Source organism: Rhineura floridana, chromosome 4 (genome assembly GCF_030035675.1).
Source record: "Rhineura floridana isolate rRhiFlo1 chromosome 4, rRhiFlo1.hap2, whole genome shotgun sequence".
Lineage (NCBI taxonomy): Eukaryota > Metazoa > Chordata > Lepidosauria > Squamata > Rhineuridae > Rhineura > Rhineura floridana.
Genome location: NC_084483.1, coordinates 135,741,578 through 135,765,910, shown reverse-complemented (window position 1 = coordinate 135,765,910; position 24,333 = coordinate 135,741,578). Strand labels below are relative to the sequence as shown.

At 40.8% G+C, this 24,333-nt stretch overlaps 1 protein-coding gene across 2 annotated transcripts in view; it reads right to left on the bottom strand.

The window, feature by feature from the left end:
• Positions 1–10,006: 10,006 nt before the first annotated feature.
• SLC35F3 (solute carrier family 35 member F3) overlaps positions 10,007–24,333 on the bottom strand; it is a 246,238-nt gene continuing 231,911 nt past the window's right edge. For both annotated transcript variants that reach the window (XM_061624518.1, XM_061624519.1), the window contains 3 exons: positions 16,622–16,814; positions 14,706–14,795; positions 10,007–10,251 (listed from right to left, as the gene is read on the bottom strand). In XM_061624518.1, the coding sequence (XP_061480502.1) occupies positions 10,007–10,251; positions 14,706–14,795; positions 16,622–16,814 (528 nt within the window). The remainder of the gene's footprint in view (positions 10,252–14,705; positions 14,796–16,621; positions 16,815–24,333) is intronic.

The window sequence follows — 24,333 nt, the reverse complement described above, 5'->3', positions numbered from 1 at the left end:
CGGCAGCGAGACTGCTCAGTGGGGCAGGGTATCACCAACATGTCACCCCGCTGCTGAACGAATTGCACTGGCTGCCCATTTGCTACCGGGCCAAGTTCAAGGTTCTAGTTTTGGTGTACAAAGCCCTATACAGCTTGGGACCAGGATACCTGAAAGACCGTCTTACCCGTTATATACCCAGTCGATCACTGTGCTCTGCAGGTGAGGGCCTCCTGCAGATACCATCTTATCAGAATGTCCGTTCTGCACAACATAGGAAATGGACCTTTAGCGTGGCAGCACCTGTTGTTGTTATGTGCCTTCAAGTCGATTATGACTTATGGTGACCCTATGAATCAGTGACCTCCAACAGCATCTGTCATGAAATGTAGCTCCTTCGTTCCCATAGAAACAAGAGTCATCATTTCTTACTGTGCCACTAGTAGAATGTAAAGGTGCTTGGGGCTTAAAGGTTGCTATTTTATAAATACAAAACTATGATCAGTCAAGCACAATTGATTAATTACTAGATATTGGTTGCTTTGGTTTGGAACAATTTTATTTATTTATTTATTTATTTATTATTCAATTTTTATACCGCCCAAAGCCAAAGGCTCTCTGGGCGGTGCACAGCATAAAGAAAATACAATACAATAAAATATAATAAAATAACAATAGAAACACTAAAAGCATACATATTAAATATTTAACAGTCTGGTATATATTAAACAACAATAAAATATGTTAAAATGCCTGGGAAAATAAAAAGGTTTTTAACCTGGCGCTGAAAAGATGAAAGTGTAGGCGCCAGGCGCACCTCATCGGAAGGACTATTCCATAGTTCAGGGGCCACCACTGAAAAGGCCCTAGATCTCGTTACAACTCTCCGAGCTTCTCTGTGAGTCAGGACTCGGAGGAGGGCCTTTGATGTTGAACGTAGTGAACGGGTAGGTTCATATCGGGAGAGGCATTCCGCCAGGTATTGTGGTCCCGCACCGTGTAAGGCTTTATAAGTCAAAACTAGCACTTTGAATTTGGCCTGGAAACAGATAGGTAGCCAGTGTAAACGCGCCAGAACAGGTGTTATATGTGCGGACCGTCTGGTCCTCGTCAACAGTCTGGCTGCTGCGTTTTGCACTACCTGTAGTTTCCGAACTGTTTTCAAAGGCAGCCCCATGTAGAGCGCATTGCAGTAATCCAATCTTGAGGTTACCAGAGCATGCACAACTGAGGCGAGGTCGTCGCTGTCCAGATAGGGACGTAGCTGGGCTACCAACCGAAGGTGGTAGAACGCATTCCGTCCCACGAGGCTACCTGAGCCTCAAGAGACAGGAATGGATCAAAAAGAACCCCCAAGGTACGAACCTGTTCCTTCAAGGGGAGTGTAACCCCATCCAGAACAGGTTGAACATCCACCATCTGGGCCGAGAAGGCACCCACCAACAGCGTCTCAGTCTTGTCAGGATTGAGCCTCAGTTTATTAGCTCTCATCCAGTCCATTATCGCGGCCAGGCAACGGTTCAGCACATTAACAGCCTCACCTGAGGAGGATGAAAAAGAGAAATGGAGTTGCGTGTCATCAGCATACTGGTGACAACGCACTCCAAAACTCCTGATGACCGCGTCCAGCGGCTTCATATAGATGTTAAAAAGCATGGGGGACAGAAGCGATCCCTGTGGGACTCCACAATGGAGAGTCCAGGGTATCGAGCAGTGCTCCCCAAGCCCTACCTTCTGGAGACGGTCCACCAAGTAGGAGCGGAGCCACTGCCAAGCAGTACCTCCAACTCCCAACTCCGTGAGTCTCCCCAGAAGGCCAAAGGGTCATCACATCCAGCCCCTGCTTCACAGTAAGGCCATCAACAGGCATCCCTCCACCTCCCCAAAATGTCATAATCCAATCCACACAACTAGAAGCACAAAGCAGGGAACAAATAAGGAGACAATAACTGAACCTTAATATCCCATGCAAGTAATGCTCAAGATTCTACAACAAAGGCTCTTACCATATATGGACCGAGAAATGCCAGACGTCCAAGATGGATTTAGAAAGGGAAGAGGCATCAGAGATCATATTGCAAACATACATTGGGTAATGGAACGTAGCAAGGAATTTCAGAAGAGAATCACCCTGTGCTTTATAGACTACAACAAAGCCTTTGACTGTGTAGATCATGAAAAACTATGGAATACTGTAAAAGAAATGGGGGTGCCACAGCATCTGATTGTCCTGATGCGCAACCTATACTCTGGACAACTGTAAGGACAGAATATGGAGAAACTGATTGGTTCCCCATCGGAAAGGGTGTGAGACGGGTGTATTTTATCACTCTATTTGTGTAATATAGACGTAGAACATTTCATACGGAAAGTGGGATTGGACCAAGATGAAGGAGGTGTGAAAATTGGAGGGAGAAATATTAATAATTTAAGATATGCAGACAATACCATACTACTAGCAGAAACCAGTAATGATTTGAAACGAATGCTGATGAAAGTTAAAGAGGAAAGCACAAAAGCAGGACTACAGCTGAACGTCAAAAAGACTAAAGTAATGACAACAGAAGATTTATGTAACTTTAAAGTTGACAATGAGGACATTGAACTTGTCAAGGATTATCAATACCTCAGCAAAGTCATTAACCAAAATGGAGACAATAGTCAAGAAATTAGAAGAAGGCTAGGGCTGGGGAGGACAGCTATGAGAGAATTAGAAAAGGTCCTCAAATGCAAAGATGTATCACTGAACACTAAAGTCAGGATCATTCAGACCATGGTATTCCCGATCTCTATGTATAGATATGAGAGTTGGACAGTGAAAAAAGTGGGTAAGAGAAAAATAAACTCATTTGAAATGTGGTGCTGGAGGAGAGCTTTGCGCATACCACGGACCGTGGAAAAGTCAAATAACTGAGCGTTAGAACAAATTAAAAGAGAACGATCATTAGAAGCTAAAATGATGAAACTGAGGTTATCATACTTTGGACACATAATAAGAAGACATGATTCACTAGAAAAGACAACAATGCTGGGAAAAATAGGAGTAGAAAAAGAGGAAGGCCAAACAAGAGATGGATTGATTCCATAAAGGAAGCCACAGACCTGAACTTACAAGATCTGAACAAGGTGGTCTATAGCAGATGCTATTGGATGTCACTGATTCATAGGGTCGCCATAAGTCGTAATTGACTTGAAGGCACATAACAACAACAACAACAGATAAGCGTCAAATGCATCTATCTGCTCTGCAGGTATTTTGATGTTGGAGTTTGTTTCCTGCTTTGTGCTTCTAGTTCTGTGGATTGGATTATGACAGTTTGGGGAGGTGGAGGGATACCTGTTGATGGCCTTACTGTGAGGCAGGGGCTGGACGTGATGACCCTTTGGCCTTGTTCCAAACCAAAGCAACCAATATCTAGTAATTTATCAATTGTGCTTGACTGATCATAGTTTTGTATTTATAAAATAGCAAGCTTTAAGCCCCAAGCACCTTTACATTCTGCTAGTGGCACAATAAGAAATGATGACTCTTGTTTCTATGGGAATGAAGGAGCTACATTTCTGAACTGTCTGGGTCTTTAATAGTATTTAGGTAAAAGAGCAGATGTTGAAAAATACTGAATGGCTTTAATTCTCAAAAGCCTTCAGTAAGACACTACAGGTCTCTGTCACTTTTGAACTCCTAAGGCATACTTTTACCATATATGTTTGTTGCTTGTAATCGAATATCTGCTTTTTCTATCTTTTGTTGTTTTATGGCTCTCTGTCTTATCTGTCTGTGAAAACTCGGATGGCGGAGATACACTTTGTCCATAATTTGCTGTTTGTGGGGCATAAACCTGAAGGAACACTGTAGCTATTTACTGGTTGGAAAAAAAATGCACAGTTGCAGAATGGGAGATTCTACAGACAAGTTCCCTTGTCTGGAAGAGATTGTTCTTTCTGGTCTCTTTTCTTTCATTGTCTCACAGAATGAGTTGCCCTGTAATGATTTACCTGAAAACAACACTGTTCTGTTGCAATCAGAATATCAGTCCAATATATTCCCATATAAATTATCCCCTAATGGTCAGAATGGGCCCAGTTCATGTTTGCCATTAAATCCTACAACAATGATGAAGCTAAGGAGGTATGTACCTTCTCAATTAATGGATAGGAGATCTTCCAAAGGAAGAATGGGTCTGTTTATTATTAATAATTAGTTTTTATCTTTTATATAATCAAAATATATCCCAGGGTTCAGTTAATTCATTTGCCCTTTTGGAGAGGGACCATAGCTCAGTGGTAGAACACACGCAGAAATCTTTAATTTCCAAACTTCCAGTTAAAAGGTTTAGGTGGCAGGTGATGGGGAAGATCTTGCATCCAGTCAGAGTTGACAGTATTGGACTGACAATAGTCTGGCCTGTTGTAAGGCATCTTTTTATGTACTGTGGTTATTCTCAGAAGAATCATGGAAAATCTGTACAAGGAACAAAAACGTCAAGATAGATATGATAGAATACCTGGGATATCACTAACCTAATACTTCTTGTTCATGTGAATGCAAGCAAAGTTCCCTCGCAGTGTGGATGCTGACATTTTTTAAAGAAAACCAGCTCCTAGTAACACTAACTGTAGACTTATATTCCATGACCCGAGCTATGCATTATGGGGGACTTCTGAATATGAAGGTGCTTTGTACTTCAGACTATTCATCTGTCTAGCTCAGTACTATCTTTTCTGGTTGGCAGCCTACCCCTCTAGGTTCTAAGGTTAAGGTCTTTCCCAGACCTCTTATAAAGATCCTGGGTATTAAAACCTGTGATGTTCTGTATGCAAAGCACATGTACTGCCACTGAGCAATAGCATGCTCCTTCTATATATGCATTGAAGTGATGTAGCTAAATTACTGGTTGTATTTGGGGTAAGATGGGAAAGGTATTTAAGATGTGCTGAGATGACCACTTTTAGTTTTCCTGATTAGGTATCTTCATGATTATACAAAATCATCAGTGGAATACTTCCTCCCACTTCAACTTGCAATTTTGGTTTTAGTTGCTTTCAGTCCTTTATAATTCCCTCTCTATGAAACAGAAACACTGCCCATTAAGGTTTACATTTGGATGAAACATCTGGTTTATATTGATCTTTGCAATACGTTTGTGTAGTAGTTGGAAATATTTTAGGTGGCTATTTTGCCTTTGTGGAAAATATGTTTAATTTGTTACGTTTCGTGTGATTTGACTGTAAGCAAGTCTACTGATTCACTACATGTTTATTCTGAAGGTGGCAGCTAAAAAGCTGCCAAATACTGTTTTCAACAAAAAACATGTACATTTTAATCTAAATAAACTTGAATTTAGGAGACTTTTTAGGGTTTTCTATTCATTAGGAAACTTCTGTAAGCTTTCAGTAGATATAATCATGTTCTGATCTGATTAGCATTAAAATCTTCCAGCTGAATGCTATGCATTTTTGTATCTATTGTATAGCTCTGCAAATGACTTTGGTAAGGGAGCATGCTGAGTGGCAGTCTTCATGCCCAGAATGTCTTTTAGATAACTTGGAACTCAGGAACTTCATTATGTTATAAAACTTCTGAGATAGTAAGAAACTGAGGATATCCTTGTTACCATAGAAAACTACCTATACACTAGTGAGTACTAGCTGCAATTTCTTTCAGCACAATGCTGGTTTCCCCTATTGGCTGTAATAGCCCAAGGAAAGCCTTGTTTTACTGCAGCTAAAGTGGCATTCTGTACTGTGCATGGAGCATAGCATCTTAGACTCCCATGCCATCACATTAGGATGCTCTCTCTCCCAGTACAGTTTTGATGGCACAGTGTTGTTGTGGTTTGGAAGGTACAAAGTAGTATTAATGCTTGGGAATTGACTGCTGTGACTGTTGTTAGAATACAGCTGCAGCTCTCACCTGCATCTGTCTCTATCTTGATCTTCTCTGCCCTCTTTGTATAGCACAGCTGCACAGTGTATTGGCTTCTCCAGAGCACTGGCACTGTAGCAATCACTGATTCTATTGTACAAGTGAAGAATGAAGGCTGCTCCACAGTTCCAAATCAGAGGGCTGAGGTGTGTCATTGTGCTATAACTCTGGCACTGGATCCTGTACTGAACTGTTGCTATGCTACAGAGTAGAAAATGGGCCAAACAGCCACAGCCCTAAAGCCCCTTGGGAATAAGCAGCACTTAAGAGCTGCAGTATTGGACATGACAGGTGAGTTTTTCACGAACATTTTCATGAACATAATTAGCTAATCCTTTAGCTTTTTTGTTCTTGTTCAAATACTTTTTTTCTTTCAATATGGCCATAAATGGGAAGGGCATCTGTAGGAAGGGATTATATTTCTAGTTTTAGCAAACCTGGGCAAGTTTCAGTGAACCAATATTTCTTGCCATGTTTTGGCCTCTAAAATAACTGGTGTTGATATCTTGAAGCTGGTGAAATATTGGTGGCAGCATATAAAGAGATAAATGTAGCACTCAGCAACATAAAAAATGTGATGTGCGATCACCCTATCTGTGACATATATTCTGAGTATGGATCTCATAACCTTTTGTATCCTGTTCTTCTTGTCAATGGAATAGTTAGGCTGGAACTAAACATTTTCCCTGCTGTCCTTTTCTCAAAAAACCTGAATACAAACTGTTCCGTTTCAACAGTTTGCGACCCTGAGCCAACTGGGAGGGTAGTTCTCGACCAACATCCTTTCTCGAGTCTCACTTAGCAGAAAAAGAAAAACAGCTGCTGGGCTTTTCTAACGAGGACAGCCATGACGTCCGAGCTACAGACAGCAAGGCCCGGGCTCGGCCGGCGGTGCCCTCCGCGAAGAGCAGCGGTGGCAATAGCGGTGGTGGACACCAAGATCATCTACCATCTGGACAACCAGGAGAAGCTGCTCATCCCGGCTGAGCGGGTGACACTGGGCGACTTTAAGGCGCTCCTCAACTGGCCCAACTACAAGTTATACTTCAAGTCTACGGACGATGATTTCGGGCAAGAATCAGATGGTGTTGGTGAGCAAATCCTTTACAACAGCTGCTCAATGTTTGAGGACTAAAATCCTGGAGTGGCAGTGCTACATTTTAAGGACAGATTATCTCCAGGCCTGTAAAGAACCTTGTTTTTTAAACAATGTTAATGTTTTGTTGTTTGAATTTCTGTGCACTGTATTCTTTTCTGATGTGTATTTTGTATTTGTGTTTATTTTATTTTTTTGTGAGCCGCCTTGAGGGCCTTTGGCCAAAAGGCGGCATAAAAATAGAATGAATGAATGAATGAATGAATGAACAGTGGAAGTTTTCAAAATAAGTATTGCTGAAGGTTTATAATCTGATAAATGGGTTTGTGCTTATTTTCTCTCCCTCTGAAAATCAGTGAAACATAAAATGGTTAATTTTGGCTGAATCACACTCAATCATTGTAACAGTTTGTAAATTCCTTTGTAAACCCCCAATGAATCCCCAAATCCAAGCAATAAAAATATTAAAGGTTGCACAACCATGAACATTCTGAGAACAATTTGTTAGGGTGGACAAAGAGTAAATTTAACTCTTTACAAAAATTATCATCCTTATATTCTACAGCTGTAAAGCCTATAATTCAAGACCCAAGATAATTCATGTTTATCCATAATTGAATGGCAATCTTACTTATTTTAGAATGTCCAATTTTTTCCCTTTAGAATGTCCAGAAAAGGAGAGGATCAGAGTCATGCCAAGATGGAAGTATGTTTTTGGATCAGCAGTCTATGAACAGAGAAATCATATTGATGACCTCTAGAACTGAAAACCTACAGGGCACAATGTAGCAAAAGTTAGGCACAATGACTGCTGTAAGCATCCCATTGTGTTTGCAATGCTGAGGCTGCAGTCCTAATCCCCATCTATGCTGATGGAAAGGGGTTAAGATTCAGTAGGTATTCCTGTCCGTTGGCATCCACCGGCAGGAGGGGGATCTGCCATTACAGAGGCCCCCACTGCAGCTTCATAAACATGGTGGAGAAAACACTGATCTAGTGGACGGACTCAAAATGGGGTGTTAAAGAGGTAGGGTAGGGATTCTGCTTCATCCTAAACTAGTTGAGCCCCTGGAGAGGTGCCTGATCTTGGCCTGTCTACTATGCCATCCTGGAGTTAGTACAGTGTAAAAAAAAAAAAAAAGACACATACAGAACTGACAGGGCTGTGAATGTGGTAGGATCTGTATGCCTCCATGGCCCAGCAAAACATTGCTCGGTCCACTTATACATGATGTAAACAAAATTAGTGTACTTGAGACTGGAGAAAGTCTTTGTCAGGATTATAATACAGGTGTGTTACCCATTTCTTTTATTTTGTCCCTTCTGCACAAGCAAAATGTTTCTTAGTAAACATAACACTGTTATTTCATCAGAAGGTAGGAAAGTGAAGCAGAAGCCATTAACTTGTTATGAACTTTTAGTAGTTTTATTAGTTTTGTCAAGCAGATAATTGAATCTGAAATTGATTCAATAAAAAGTTGAGAAGTGAATGCCACCCTCATTTGACACACAAAATTGCCAGAGACAACATGTACCATTAGGTTATGGCAACATTTTAAAATTTTGTATGCAGCAATGTAAACTTCAAAAATAGTAAACTATAACCTTTGCCTGTTTCTTTGTACATATCACATAGTCTATCACAGATAGAAATTTAATGGCAAACCTAAATTGTAGAAATAAACAGCTGGGTGCTTATAAGTTTTGTAAAAAGTGTTGGATTTGATGTAAATATTTTGTGTGTCCTTTAAAAAAACACCTCACAGCAATGTAATAAAAGCTAGTGGCATTTCACCTTTTAGTCCCCTACTATATACATCATAAATTGTGTTTCTCTGTAAGTGGCTGTTAACTTTATTAGTTTTTAAGCAAGGTTCTTATACACAGGACTTTGTTCTCTCCTCACTCACAGAAATACAGATCAGGAGGAGAGTCCCACCTCAAGGCTCATCTAAGTGGGAAGCAAATCTGACCTAGCAAAAGATCCTGAAGTCCCCAAGTGTTCAGCACTCCCCATTTCAGTGGCTTGTAGCAGGCACTCATTGATTTCTTTGGGAGTTTCAAGAGCACTGTGTCTGCAGAACACACTCTTCATGTTTTAATGACCAATACAGAAACTTGCAGTATGACCTACTTCTACACAGACAATGAACTAGAATTCTGTAGAAGGCACTGAATTTTCCTTTGTATGAGATTAAGCATGAATTCCAGTAATCATGCACAGTTAAAAGACTGGATGCACAATCCTCTGAGAACTTTTCCTGCACAAACTCTTCTGAGATGAATGAGAGGCGTGCAAGGTAACTGTGCAGGAAGCAGCTTCCCATGCTTTTGCACATCTGCCATTCATTTCAATGCAGCTTTCACAGGAGAAATTCCTGGCTGATGGTGACCTGGTACTCTTGATTGCTTTCGCCCTCGTGCTTTAGTGCAAAATTTAACATTTTATCCTTGCTTTTGCTCTGGCACCAAATGTGCTAATCTTCACACAGCAATCTCCCCCCCCCCCCATTTCCTACCCCCAGAAAAAAATCTTTTGGTTTATTTGAAAATGTTTATCGAGTACAGCTCTGGTAAAAAATAAGCTTATGACAGTATAGCATTTCTCTCTCTACACACACACACATATATATATATATACACACATTACATATATATAATTTGTAAATCACAGTGTGCAATGTGTCCTTCAGTACTTAATGTTCAAAATATATGCCCTGCTTCTCATGATGACTTATCATTAAAACAATATAATCAAAGATAATTCATCTATACATTACATTCATTTAAAAAGTTATGTTTTTGTCTTTTTAAATAAGTTCTCTCAAGTGAAACATCTGATGTGAAACGGTGCAAGCTATTTGGACATGCTGAAACGTAATGCCTCAGACTCTGTTATCAAAACTGTACATCTATGTACATTGTACTGAGCATATGTGCTTTGCAAGAAAAGACCTATGAATTATAGCATATAATGTTAAGAGTTTCCATAAAAAACAAAAACATTAATGTGTGAACGATGACATGGATGGGCGTGTTCTCCTGCTTTTATTTTGTAATCCTGAAATGATGTCTCCGTTTCCTTCTGGTATCTCTTCCTTCTTTCGTTCTTTGAGGCGAGTGAGGAGCTTTATTAACCACTCATCCCACTCCTCTGGTAAAAGCAGAAGGAGGAAGCCCAAGCCAATGATGACAAGGGCAATTACCCGGACACTGTTGAATTCAATGTCTCTTGAGTAGTGATCAATAACTGTATGAAACATTGAACTAATATCGTTAAAGGGTAGAAAGCATCACATATTTTACAGAATATCACATAGCAAAATCTGCATTTCAATTCAGTTCCAAATAGGCAACCAAACAATACTGATGAAATTCAACATTACCAGTGGTATTGTAGACCTGGACACAAATAACTAGTTCAGACATGCCCAAGGGCATGTACTAGCCCATTGGGGTTTGGGACTTCTTTTTCCTCTTTGAACAGTAGAAGTCTTGTGTCTATCAGAAACTGGTTTGCGCACTCCACTCAGTTTCAAAATGGCTTCCTATGCAGCATAACTTACATCCCGTTTAGACTACTGTAACACGCTCTACGTGGGGCTGCCTTTGGAGACTGTTCGGAAACTTAAACTGGTACAAAGAGCTGCAGCCAGAGTATTAACAGGGGCTGGTTACAGGGACCATACAACTCCCTTGTTACAACAGCTCCACTGGCTGCCAGTTTGTTTCCGGTCACAATTCAAAGTGTTGGTTTTGACCTTTAAAGCCCTATACTGCCCAGGTCCAGGCTATTTGTCAGACCGTATCTCCCTATACGAGCCTGCCCGGGCCCTGAGATCTTCAGGAGAGGCCCTTCTCTCAGTCCCAACACCCTCGCAAGTGCGATTGGTCGGGACGCGAGAAAGGGCCTTCTCAGTGGCTGCTCCTACGTTCTGGAACTCCCTTCCTAAGGAGGCACGAATCGCCCCCTCCTTGCCATCCTTCCGTCGGCAAGTAAAGACTTTTTTATTCCGACAGGCTTTTGGGATAGAAGGTGTTTAGGATTGGGCTTTACAAGGCTTGTTTTATTGTTTTATATTATTGTCTGTATTATTTTAAATTGTTTTTAGTTTTTAAGTGCCTTTTACGGTTTTAAGGTTGTGCATAGTTTAATTGTATTTTAATTGTATGTTTTTCTATGTTTTTAACTACATGTAGTTTTATTTGTAAGCCACCCTGAGTTCCAGTTTGGAAAAAGGGCGGGGTAAAAATAAAGTTTCAATTCAATTCAATAACTGCTGTTTAAGAAGCCAAAACCATTTGGGGTACATGGAATTAGCTGTGTGGCTCTAACTCTGGCGTGTTACAGCCCAGTCCTATGCATGTTTATTTGAAAGCGAGACCCACTGAGTTTCTTGGGGCTTACCTCCAAGTTAAAACAAAGGGCTGCGGATTTTAAAATATATTATCAGTGTGGTTAGTGAGAGCTGCAGTGTAGGTCATGTCCACACCATACATTAAGGCACATGACTTTCCCCATAGAATCTTGGGAACTCTAGTTCCCCCTCAGAGCTGCAATTCCCAGCAACATTATCAAACTATAGTTCCCAGGATTCTTTTGGGGAAGTCATGTGCTTTACTACTCATGCAGACCCGGCAAAAAAATCACACTGCCTGACTTTGGGGTATTTGGACCCCTATGAGATTTCCAATGAAAGGATGGAAAGGTCTTTGTACCCCAGAGACCTTTTTTGTTTTTGGTCATCGTAAGGGGCTTGACACTACCAAAGTACCGTGAGCCAAAAAAACACTTCTTCAGAGGAGGTAGAATTTTTCTGAGCAGTATATGTTGGCCGCTTCTCCATGCATATTGGGTAAAGGGGGTTTTCTGAACCCCACTGGGTTTTTTGTTTGCAGAAGGAAAATGGTTAAGTGGTAACTGGCTGAAATTTGGGAACGTTGTACAGGTGACAGTTCGTGACACTAACCTAGAAGGACAACCCTGTGGGTCTATTCATATGTAAAGTACAACTAAAGGCAGAAATTCCCCCCCCCCAGGGCTTTTGGCTGGGGTATTTTTGACCCCAGGTGTTTTTTGCATCAAAAAGGAAAACAGTAAGTGGTAACTAGCTGAAATTTAAGCTTGTTTTATGGGTGACAGTTTGTGACAATATCCTAGAAGGAAAACCCTGTAGCCCTACTCGTGTAAATCACACAATAAAAGGCAGAAATGTGCCCCCAGGGCTTTTGGCTGGGGTATATTTTGACCCCAGGTGGTTTTCTGTTTCCAGAAGGAAAACGATAAGTGGCAACTGGCTGAAATTCGGGGACACTGTACAGATTAAAATTTGACAATGTCCCTGTAGGTCTACTTATGTATACATTACACCATGAAAAGTGCACCTGAGGCTGAAAAGTACCCCACAAGTCTGCATGAAGATTAAATATATGATACGGATGTTACCTTAGGGTGCAATCCAACTTGCATTTATACCAGGCTGAGGGGAGTTAGATGTGATACATCTCCAGCTGGGCCCGGCTCAGCTGGGCTACACTGGTGCAAGTCTCTCAGCCTGACCCAGCTGGACCCAATTGGCTCAGCTGAGGTCAGCACATATGGAGCCAGTGTAAGGCCTGGAAAAGGGGCATGTCGGGATATGTCAGGGGAAGGGCCAAGGTAAGGGGACTTTGAAGCACACCTGCAGGTCCCAATCTAAGCAAAATTTACACCAGGAAAAAGATCGGTCTAAGAAAACAACTGCAATAGAAGTCAATGGAGAGGGCTTACTCTCCGGTAGGGGTATGTGGGAGAGCAGGGTTTTACATTCTGGTCCCTGCGCGCAGCTCCCAGCTGAGCTGGCATTCAGCCAACCCAGAGGCTTCTGAATGGCAACTGGATGTGACAGAACTTTATGGTGGCTTCCCCTGAGTTGGATTACTCTGTTAGTTTTGGATAGCTGACTTAAGCATTAATGAGTATTTTCTGCAAAGAATTTCACAGATATTCTTACTGGTATAATGCTTTTCTTGATCGTTTGCTTCTTGCATTCAGGTAGACTAGAATACCTACCACTGCGAGCTGCATTTTTTTACCCATCAAATGAAACTGACACATGATGAAGTGTGGGATATACATCTTAAAAACAAGTAAGTTGACTAGAGGTGTGGTTTGTTTTTTTCCTATTGACATGCGGTTTATATACTTTGTTTCAAATCATTTGAAAGGATTGCTGTATACTAATACTGTACCTTGGTACAGTGCACCTGTTTTTTTGCAGCATATTGGGGTCTGGATTGTGAGGGCTGATTTGTAACAAGGCCTGTGTGTAATAATTCTGTTTATAGGCAGGGAATTGGATTAGTTGATCTTTGGGTCCTTGAATCTCTGACTCTATTAAACAGAATTGTAATTTTACTTTATAAAACATAGTCATACTGAATGAAGGTGAAAAAATTAATTTGAACGAGTTTCTAGGAGAAACTTGTCACACTCCCAGAAATCTTGAACAATTTGTCACTGGGTGTTAAAGAATACAACACAAACAACATGATTGTCATAAGCTCCAACCAAAAGTACCAAATTCCTCTTTATCTTATTGAGTATGTCCCAATAGCCACTGGCCATTTAGGATGGTTATTAAGCTGCTTATTCTTTATAGATTCCACTCCCTGCCCCCCCCCCAAACTTGCAGCCATTCTCTTCAGACTCATGTAGTCTACTGAATTGGCTGTCATTCTGAATTTCCTTGAATATGATTAACAGATAATTAGTAATCAATGGTTTTACTATTTCAAACCATCACTTTCACACTCTGCATAAAGCCCAATCAAGCAAGGATTTTTTTCTGTGCAAGCTGCATTGAAATGAATGGGAGATGCACAAGATCTTGTGCCCATAGAAAATTAGAGATCAGTGTTTGAAATCAAACTCTTTTGAAACGCCAACTTTTTAATCTAAAGACCAATACCACAAATTATATTACTCACATACAGTTATAAGAACTAAAGTAAATATATTACAACAAACTTACTTGCTATTTTGAATGCAATTTATCCCCTACACTTGAAGTATAAGGGCGCTTTCCAACTTTTATTTGCGTCAGGCTGTGGGAACTGGGATGTGGCAGATATGGCAGACCCCCAGCTGAACCGGCAGGCTTCTGGTGCCGCTGGGCTCTGCCGGGCTCCACCAGCAGAAGCCCCTCCACCTGAGCCACAGTGCCACTGGGACCCTGTTGGCTCAGCCAGGGATCTGCTGGGGAAGCCCAGCCCAGCAGAAGCCAGTGGAAGGCCTGAAAATGGGGCATTCCAGGGGTGTGACAGAGGAGGAGCTGGGGGAGATTCCATGCCATCCTCCTCGCATTGAGTGCTCCCACGAGTCCTGATTCAGGTAAGATTTCCGCTGGCCAATAGAGTAAAATTATTTCCATGTTGGTCAATGGGGAGTGCTTACTCCCCAGTAGGGGTATTCGTAGGAGCTGGGTCCAGCTTTTCTGTCCCCTGCATGTGGTCCCAACTCAGCTGGCATTTAGACAACCAGGCAGCTCTCGAATGGGAAGCCGTGAAGCTTTCCACTGGTTCCTCCGCCCCCGCCCCTCTTCCTTTGGCTTCCCATGATTTGGATTGCTCTGCCCATCATGCATATTCTGAAGTATAAATCAAATGTTGTTTAGTCTGGACAAACGTGTGCATATAGTTTAATTTTTTAAAAAAAATTCTTACCTGCATTTACAGGTACACTTAGTACAATTCCAAGAGATATCAAGGTAGGATATGTAATAGCAATCCCAAAATTTAATAAAATATTGAATGCTGAAATAAGAAATAAAACCATTTCATTTTAGAGTTAGCATAGATGTAAAACTAATCCCATTTAGTTATACAGGTGTAACTTTTTCACTGAAAGAAGTTCCATTTCAACCAATGTGAACACTTGCTAGTAAAAAGTGTAAAGAGTACAAATGGCATTTAAATTCTCTGATTGTGCCTGAATAAAGAGGTTTCTTGTATGCACACAAATGCCAATATGTATACAGAACTACTGTGCATGCACTACTGACAGAACTACTGTTCATTAACTTCATTTAAAGGGGACGCTTCACATGTGCACTCTTACATGCAGCACCCTGTCCTTCAAATTTATGAGGAATGCATTTCACATGATACTGCACATGGAGCCCTCATGAAGCTCTGAATTGGTAATATAGAGTGTAAGCCATTAAGATTGCTATCTACTTCATTGTGACTGGATCTTTGCATCGAGATAAGTATGAAGTACTTTCTAACCAGATATAACCAAGCTGAAGGACTCATCCTGCTGCAGATTTCAGTGTTGCTCCTATTTAATAATCCTTACCCCAATAGAATAATACAGCACAACATGCCCTTTTATTAGTTTTTACCTAGAAAAACATGTCAGGTAGATTCCAGTTACAAAAGGCTATTATCAAATACTTGAACAATAAGCAATACCAGTGTATCTGGTTCCATGATCATGAGAATGCCCTTCAGATTTTGCATAGATTCCACACAAGTGTTCCAATGTAATGCTCTCTGCTGCCTGATAATGCTACCTCAGTACCATAGGTTTTGACACTGTAGAAGCTTAACTGTGGTTGCTGGACCATCTTCAACTACATGGCAGCCTCAAACACCAGTGATTGTACTGGCATCAATAATATATTTGGAACTTACTGAACTGCGGTTACTTTAACAAAATGTAAGATATCACAACCAAAATTTGCATCATGGTTCCTGAAATCAAGAGCAGTTTTTTTCAAGTTTGTATACAATTGGCCACCATTTTGAATCAAGATGGTGGACTGAACATTTCAAAACTGCACTGATTTCTTTTTCTTAGACCATGCTAGCTATATTTATAACAAAGAAATTAACTTGCAGAGGATACACATCAGACTCACTTCAGCAACATATTCTTTTCCAATTGCAACTATGGGACAGGCTTAGATGAATGTATTTATTAAATATTAATGCCATCCCTTTCTGTATCAAAAGGGAAACCCCAAGGCAATCAAATGGCATACATTTTACGGGAACACACTTTCTACGGATCAAAATTTGTTTTTATGGTGACTCCATGATGGTAAACGTTAGCATACTGATTCTGTTAAGACTGCTGCAGATATTACTGATTTCTTAAAGAAAAACAAAAAGTTCCAGCAGATATACAATGAATGAAATTTGATTTGGGGTATTGAAAAAGTTGACTAAAGGTGGGAGATTCAGAACAGACAAAAGAAAGTACTTCACAGAGCATTATTAAATTATGGAATTTACTACCACAAGATGTGCTGCCCACCAACATAGATGGTTTTAAAAAGGGATTAGACACTTTCATGGAGGATAAGGCTGTTAGTGGTTACTTGTGATGATGGCTATATGCTACCTCCAGTATCAGAGCAGTATGCCTCAGAATATCTGTCCATGAGGATTAACAGCAAGAGGGCATCCCATAGGAATGTGGTTTTGGCCACTGTGGGAAATAGGATGGTGGACCAGAAAGGTCTTTGGACTTCAGTCTGACTCGGCAAGCCTCTATCCAACCAGTTGCTTATGGTGGCCAGGGGTGGTGGGGTTTGCTATTATTGGAGGGTTTTAGTAACACAGTGTTTACTTACTCAATAATAGGACTGAAAATCCACAAATGCTTCCCCAAGGAATGGCATCAAAAGAACTCCAGTATTCAACGTTGGTAAAGTAAAGGATGACAGGAATACAGGTAACAAAAAGGATATTGAAGACAGCTAACACTGACAAAAATAAGGCAGCTTCCCCAAATTTAGCACTGCCCAGGAGAAGCTTAAACAAAACCTGTAATACAGGAAGAGAAACATTGAAAACCAGATGTTTGTATATGGTAAAAAGCTCTTTAAAAACTTAATTTAAAGCATATCATTTCTCATTGAAACCTTGTTTACCGTATGCTAATATCCTAGCAGATAGAAAATATCTGGCTTGTGCTATTATGCAGAAGCAGTAGTGCTTTCTGCATTCCGCAGACTAGCTAGAAAATACAGAAATATATCTTCAGGAAATAACTTACCTAAATCATACTTTTCTTTTTTGTAAAAAATATAATTTTATAATAGTAAAAATGGGAAAAAATAAGAATAGAAGAAATGCTATGCAAACTCTTTCATCTTGGTACAATGTTACAGAAAGGGGCACAATTCTACATTATAATGGTGGGTTCCAAGTACATCCTTCATCAACATAAATATGACCAGCAGCTTTTTGATAGCTGCTTAGTACCTATTACGCTAGCCAGGCTAGGCTATATGTGGATTGGTAACCAATCAGGAATGGTTTTCAAGAATCAAAACTCTCTATAGCCAGTCATCTGTGTGCTGTTTGAAATATCTCCAATTCTAAATGTTTTCTTTTAATTTTGTACTTTCTGCTTGTTGCCAACCTCCTGCAATAATTTGGTTTTTTGATATATGCATTCAAGCCCTAAGTCTGTTTTAGCAAGCTTTCTGATAAACATGGGGCAGCACTGTTCAAACCACTTAGACAGTATATCCCCTTTAAGCTCTTATTTCATTTCAATTACATGCAAAACATTAAGGCTGCAATTCTATGTCCCAGGGTCACAGGATATTGCAGACCTCTCTCTCTCTAGAGATGGAAAGGGAGGTTCACAGCCAGAGGTCCCGTCCCCCCCCCAAACAACACTGGTGCTTTCTGCCACCATAACTATCTGTCAGCAGGGCTCCACTGGAGGTTAGGCTGAAAATAACTTAGTTTGGAATCATGTTGGGACTTACCAAGAATGTATGTTGTTCCTAGGCTCCTTTGTCTCCCTAACATGTTCCCCCAAAGGTGGAAACCATGCCTGCCTGAAAATGGGAATTTAATTGGAGGCAATGTTAGGTAGCCCCTCCCCCCCAAAAAAGAAAGAAAGAAAAGCTTGCCTCACTTGCATCCTGGCTACCATGAGCTGGCAGGCTTTAAGGAAATGGTAATAGCTGCTCACCCCTGCCCTAGTGGGATTGTTCTGCACTGCTACAATCTTACTTTGAAATAAGTCCTATATTAGGGTAGCTGGCTAGGGCCTGCTCAGCTTGCCACAGCTGCACAAGCCAGCCCCTTCCTTGTCTGCAACTGCCAGCTGGGGGGCAACTGGGCTCCTTGAGACTATGCAGGTTGCCCACGGCTGCACAGGTGGCAGGGCATGTAACCCCTGAGCAGAGCATGGAAAAGTTACTTTTTTTAAACTACAGCTCCCATCAGCCCCCGTCAGCATGGCCACTGGATTGGGCTGATGGGAGTTGCAGTTCAAAAAAGTAACTTTTCCAAGCTCTGTCCCTGGGTGATCTTTAGCTGGCCCTTTACACCCAGGAGACACGAGTGGGGATTTGAACTCACAGACTCTGGACTGCCAGCCAGACTCTCCTCCCTACTGTGCTATACCAACAGTTACAGCACCTTTACCTACTATTTATTACTTGAGAACTCTCAAGCCCACTGCCAATGATAGGCCCTAGACTGCAAATTCCAATCCTAAATAGCCTCAGGCTTTGATAGTTTTATGACTTCACCACAGAGTACTGTTAAAAATTGGAAGTTGCTTCACCCAAAAGACGATATGAGCTTTCAATAAACTGTTGCTGCCACTGGAAGAAAACATGCATCATTCATATAGCACTGCTTGGAATTACAGTGAAATACAGTGAATGTTGTTTTTTCCACAGCAGTGTTATTGCTACAATAGCTTCTACAACAGTTGATTTAGTACTGTAATACCTCTATTAACAAAGTAGATGTGTTACTCGACATTACTTCTTTAACAGAAACTTTTGTGCCAGAGATAGGAATAACATGAAAAGAAGTAAGGATAGGTTCCCACACCCACTCATAGATGGTGGGGCAGCTTCAACAGCAGCTTTAAAAGGTGCCTACCAGGCATGTACCCCACCCCACCCCCTCCCCTCCCCTCCTCTCCCCTCCTCTCCTCTCCCCTCCCCTCCTCTTCTCTCCCCTCCCCTCCTCTCCTCTCCTCCTGCTCCTCTGATTGGATTGGATCCTTCCCTCCCCAGCCCTGGGAGAAAGCAAGAAATCTCTTTATGCAAAGCAGAGGCAGGCTTGTCAGTTTCACCTTAGCAAAGCCAAGGCACAGGCATAAAAGTTTATCCACAGCAAAGCAAACAGGCATGCTGGTCAGTTTCACCTTAAAGCAAATGCACAGGTTTGTAAATTTATCCACAGCAAAGCTTGTCAGTTTCACCTTTAAAAAACCCTTTGTTAAAAGCTTAGTTCTTGGAGGATTCATTAACTGAGGTATTACTGTATTGAACTGTAGAAACTGTAGGTGACTGAAGGGGTGTGGCCTGATAGCTGGTGACTGAAGGGGTGTGGCCTGATAGCTGGTGACTGAAGGGGTGTGGCCTGATAGCTGGTGACTGAAGGGGTGTGGCCTGATAGCTGCTGAGTGGAACCAGCAACAGGTGTGTGTGCTGGGGGGCTCATTCTGTTTCCTGATTCCTAACTGAGCAGAGCAGAGCAGAGAGAGCTGTCCCAGCTGATCCAGAGGATATGCAAGCAAGCCAGCTCTCAGAGAGCAAGTGATCAGAGCAAGAGAATAGGGAGAGCTAACAGGAGTTTGGCAGTAGAATTCGGCAGGGGGAGGTCCCTAACAATTTTTTTTTGTATTGTGCGCCACATACCAGTTGGACTCTTCTGTTAACCTTCAAGGACGGCAGGACAAAGCACAGGCCATTCCAAGTGGGGGGGGAAGTAATAGCAATTATGGACGGAAAGGACACTCCAGTGGTGGTGACCTGCAAGGTATGTGCAATGTTTGTTTTCTTGCCTGAGAACACCACGATGTACACATGCAATAAAAAGTTCACTGCTACCCTTCTGATTTTCGCTCTGTGATTTGTTAATGTATTTTATTGGAAGTTGTAACTGTTGCTTTTTGTAAATTGTATTGTTTTTATTGATGTATTTTTATATTTGTGGTTTTTTTGTAAGCCGCTTTGAGGGCCTTTTGGCCAAAAGGCAGGGTAGAAATAAACAACAACAACAATAAATAATAAGTGCAAGCTGGTGACACTGTTGGAAGAAAAAGTGAGAGGCCTGGAGTGGAGGGTGGCCACACTCAAGAGTATAAGAGAAGTCAAAGAATTCTTAGACAAAATGCTGGAACAGCAGCAGCAAAGAGAAGTACAGGAGGTGGAAGAACAACAGCATGTTGAAGCAGAAGAGGAGAATGTTGAGGAGAGGAACAACAAAGTAGAGGAAACTCCATGGAAAAGGGTGACGGGAGCAGAAGAGCTAGAAGACACCCTGCACTGGTGGAACTATGGAACCACTTTCAGGCACTTGAGGATGAGACTGCAGGACAACCTGCAGAGGAAGAATTAGAGGAGAGTCCACATGGAAGCAAGTGAGAGGCTGGAGCTCAGTCAAGCAGAGGCAATGAAACCATGCCCTTTAACGAGAAGAGTAGCAGTAGTAGTGGGAGACCCCCTACTGTGTGGGACTGAAACTCAAGTATGCCAAGAAAAGTATGCTGTATAAAGATCACTGACACATATCCCTGTCTTCTCATCCATGTGGGAATGAATGATACTGCCAAGCAGAGCTACGAAGAAATCACGGCAAATGTTGAAGCTCTGAAAAGGAAACTCAAGGACTTTGGGGCCCAGACAGTCTTCTCATCCATCCTTCCAGTACACTTCTAAGAAGTGTAGAAAGGGAAAGAAAAATACTTTGGGAGAATGACTGGCAACAAAGGTGGCACAGGAATTGAGAGAATGACTGTAAGGGTCCTAATAATAGTCTTCATAAAAAAGTAGGAAGGAAGGCAGACCATAAAACACATGGTCTGATGTCTGCATACTAATGCCCAGAATATGGAAAACAAACAGGATGAACTTGAACTCTTAATACAGGAAGGTAACTATGACTTGATAGGTATAATTGAAACTTGGTAAGATGACTCCCATGGCTGGAACACAGCAACTGAAGGATATAACTTGTTCAAAAAAAAAAGAAGGAAAAGAATGGGAGGTGGAGTCACACTATATGTTAAAAATAGATATCCCTGCACAGAAATACAGGAGGATGAGTTTGGTAGCTCCACCAAGAGTATCTGGATTAAAATAAATGGGGCAAGGAATAAAAAGAACATGGTGGTTGGACTCTACTACCAACCACCCAATCAAGGAGAAGACAAGGATGAAACTTTTGAAAAGCAAATTGCCAATGTTTTGAGGAAGCATGATGTAATAGTAATGGGGGACTTTAATTACCCCAATATTTGTTGGGAGATGAATTCTGCCAAGCACGGCCCCTCCAAGAAATTCCTGACTTTCTCCTATAGAAAGTGGAGGAAGGAACTAAAGGATCAGCTATCCTTGACTTGATTCTAACTAACAGAGATGACTTAGTGGATGAAGTGGCAGTTACAGGAACTTGAACTCAGGAGGGAAATGGTCGTGTTATACTTCATTTCTTGATTTCAAAGAAGCAAAAGCTGAGAGTAGCCATACGCATACCCTGAACCTCAGCAAAACTGATTTTAATAAACCCACAACAATGATAAGTATGGTTCCAAGGCAAACGATCCTAATGCTAAAAGGGAGTCCAAGATGGGTGGGAGTTTTTAAAAAAGGAAATTCTAAAGGCACAATGGGAGACAATTCCAACAAAGGAAAAAGGGGGAAGACAGCAGAAGAAGCCAACATGGCTTCACAAAAAGCTTAGAGATAACCTGAAAACAAAACAAAACAAGACACATATAAGAAGTGGAAGGAAGGCCTGGCCACAAAGGAAGAATACAGATAGGAAGCATAGAATTCCAGGGATGGAGTCAAGAAGACTTAAACTGAGAATGAACCGAGGTTAGGGAGGGATGCTAAAAGAAACAAAAAAGCTTTCTTCAGGTACATCCATAGTAAAAGACATAGAAAACAAATGGTGTACAGCTATTCAAAGAGGATGGCAAAATAACAGATGACAAAGAAAAGCTAGAAGTGCTCAATTCTTTTTTGGTTCAGTCTTCTTGCAAAAGAGGGTCTATGACCCTCCTGGGAAACATGAAGTTGGGACTTCCGGGAAGGGTGACTTAGCCTGTGCCTGCTTTTGAGACGGGCTCCTGCCTCAAAAGAAGCTTATTCAGATATATCAGTCAGTTTTTTCTTTTTTTTTTGACTGATTAAACTTCTCCCGGGTAGGGAGAAACGAAGAGATTAACCTCAAAGCCTATTTTTGTTGGGACGACCAGATCTCATTAATTTATGGGACGAGGTCTAGCCGACGAAGGTGGGACGGATTTTCAACAGCAAGCTCTATCTGTTAAAGCGAACGTTCATCTTATCTTCTAAGAGAGAACGCACTAACAGGCAAGCACCCTTCTTTCTATATTTTTCTTTTACTTGACTTAAATTGTTGCTGTTTAAAAGAGATTTGCCAGATTGATCGGTTTTTGACATCTCACTGGGGAGCCGTAACTTCTCTCTGCTACGCACTAATTAATAGCTTATCTCTGTTTTTGTTGCAAAAAGCTGTCCTGGATTTGCATTCTAAAGATACACACAGAAGAGGGATTTCTATTCCAGATTTTTATTTTGAAAAATATTATACTGTTTTGAGACTACTCTCTTTTTGGTCTATTTTATTTTGACGAATCTGTTTCTTGACGATTGCCATTAATTGCTTCGATCCTGGGAACTGCATTTTGTTTACTTAACTATTGGAGAGATAAGGCTGTCTGCTCTGTTTATACTGTGATGTCACCAAGTTTGGAGTATTAACCCAATTGTTGCTGAAATAAGAAGTGGTTTTCCTATATTTTTCTTTTAAAATGGCAATTAAGAAAGTGGCTGAGAATCTGGAAATAACTATGTTTCAGAGAATAATGAATGAGATTGAGATAACGAAAATTGAATTGAGTAAAATGAAGCAGGAGATTAAAGATATAAGGGTCCCTGTGAGAGAGGTGACCCTGGAAGGGGTCCCTGTGAGAGAGGAGACCCCGGAGATTGGAATAGGGGTCCCTGTGAGAGAGGAGACCCTGGAGACTGGAATAGGGGTCCCTGTGAGAGAGGAGATCCCGGAGATTGGAACAAACGTGGAACAGGAACAAGATTTGGAGTCTATGGACTTTAGAAATAAAATCTATTGTTTGGAACTCAATGTTATCTCTGAAGAAATTAATGAAGATTCTAGAGATAAAGTTATCAATGGCATGGATTATCTTCTGGACTGGAATGATGTGATGGAGCCCAATATAGAGAAAATCTATGGAATTAACTGCAGCCATGTGACAATGGAAAAACTTTTAAGAGATGACCCAGTGTATTTTGAAAAAAAGAACAGAGATATGATTTTACAGCAGTATTTCAGCAACTTATTCAGAATGGATGGCAAGAAAATATTTGGGATAGAGGTAATTCCCATCAGACTCTTATTATATGACTATGGCTTTGACAGCAAGATTATTATGGAATACTGATAATGGAAGATTGGATATTGAAATTACTGGACTTAACAAGACTACTGAAGATGGAAGATGGAAAATGGAACTAATAGAGATAATAGAACAATGGCTACTGAAATTACTGAACCTAACAGATTCTGATGTGATGGATTAATTGAAATGTTTATTTTGACTATGGTTATGACAATAAGATTATCATAATTAGTAATGAGATGGATTAATCGATATGCTTATCTGGAAAAAAAAATTGATAGATATATTTCTTAAAGAATTGAAACCTCTCTTTGACTTTTTGTGGAAAGAATAAAGTAATGTTTATGAGATTTGATGATTAAGTAAGATAACTACTGGAGGAAAGTGATTTTATAATATGACTTAAGAGACAGGATTGCTATATATTATAGACTTATAACTGATTTGATCTTTGACAAATGGGAAGTCAATATTTTACTCTTTATTTTTTATTTTTGTTTTTTTTTTTCTTCTTTTCTTTTTTTCTTTTTGTTTAACTATTTTTGATTTTGTTTTTTGTCTTTGAATGTTTTATGATTTTGTCTTGTATGTTTTATGAAAATCTGAATAAAAATTATTGAAAAAAAAAAAAAAGGAAACATGAAGTTGAAGGGGCAGGATTGCAGTTTGAGATTGACAGGCAAATGGTCAAGGAATACCTAATTGTTTCAAATCTCCAAGGCCCGATGAACTGCATCTTAGAGTATTGAAGGAACTCTCTGAAGAACTCTCAGAACCGCTGTCTATTATCTTTGCGAAATTGTGCAGGATGGGTTAAATGCCAAATGATTAGAGGAGGGCTAATGTTGTCCCTATCTTTAAAAAGGAGGAACCTGGGAACTACAGACAAGTCAGCCCGACATCAATCCC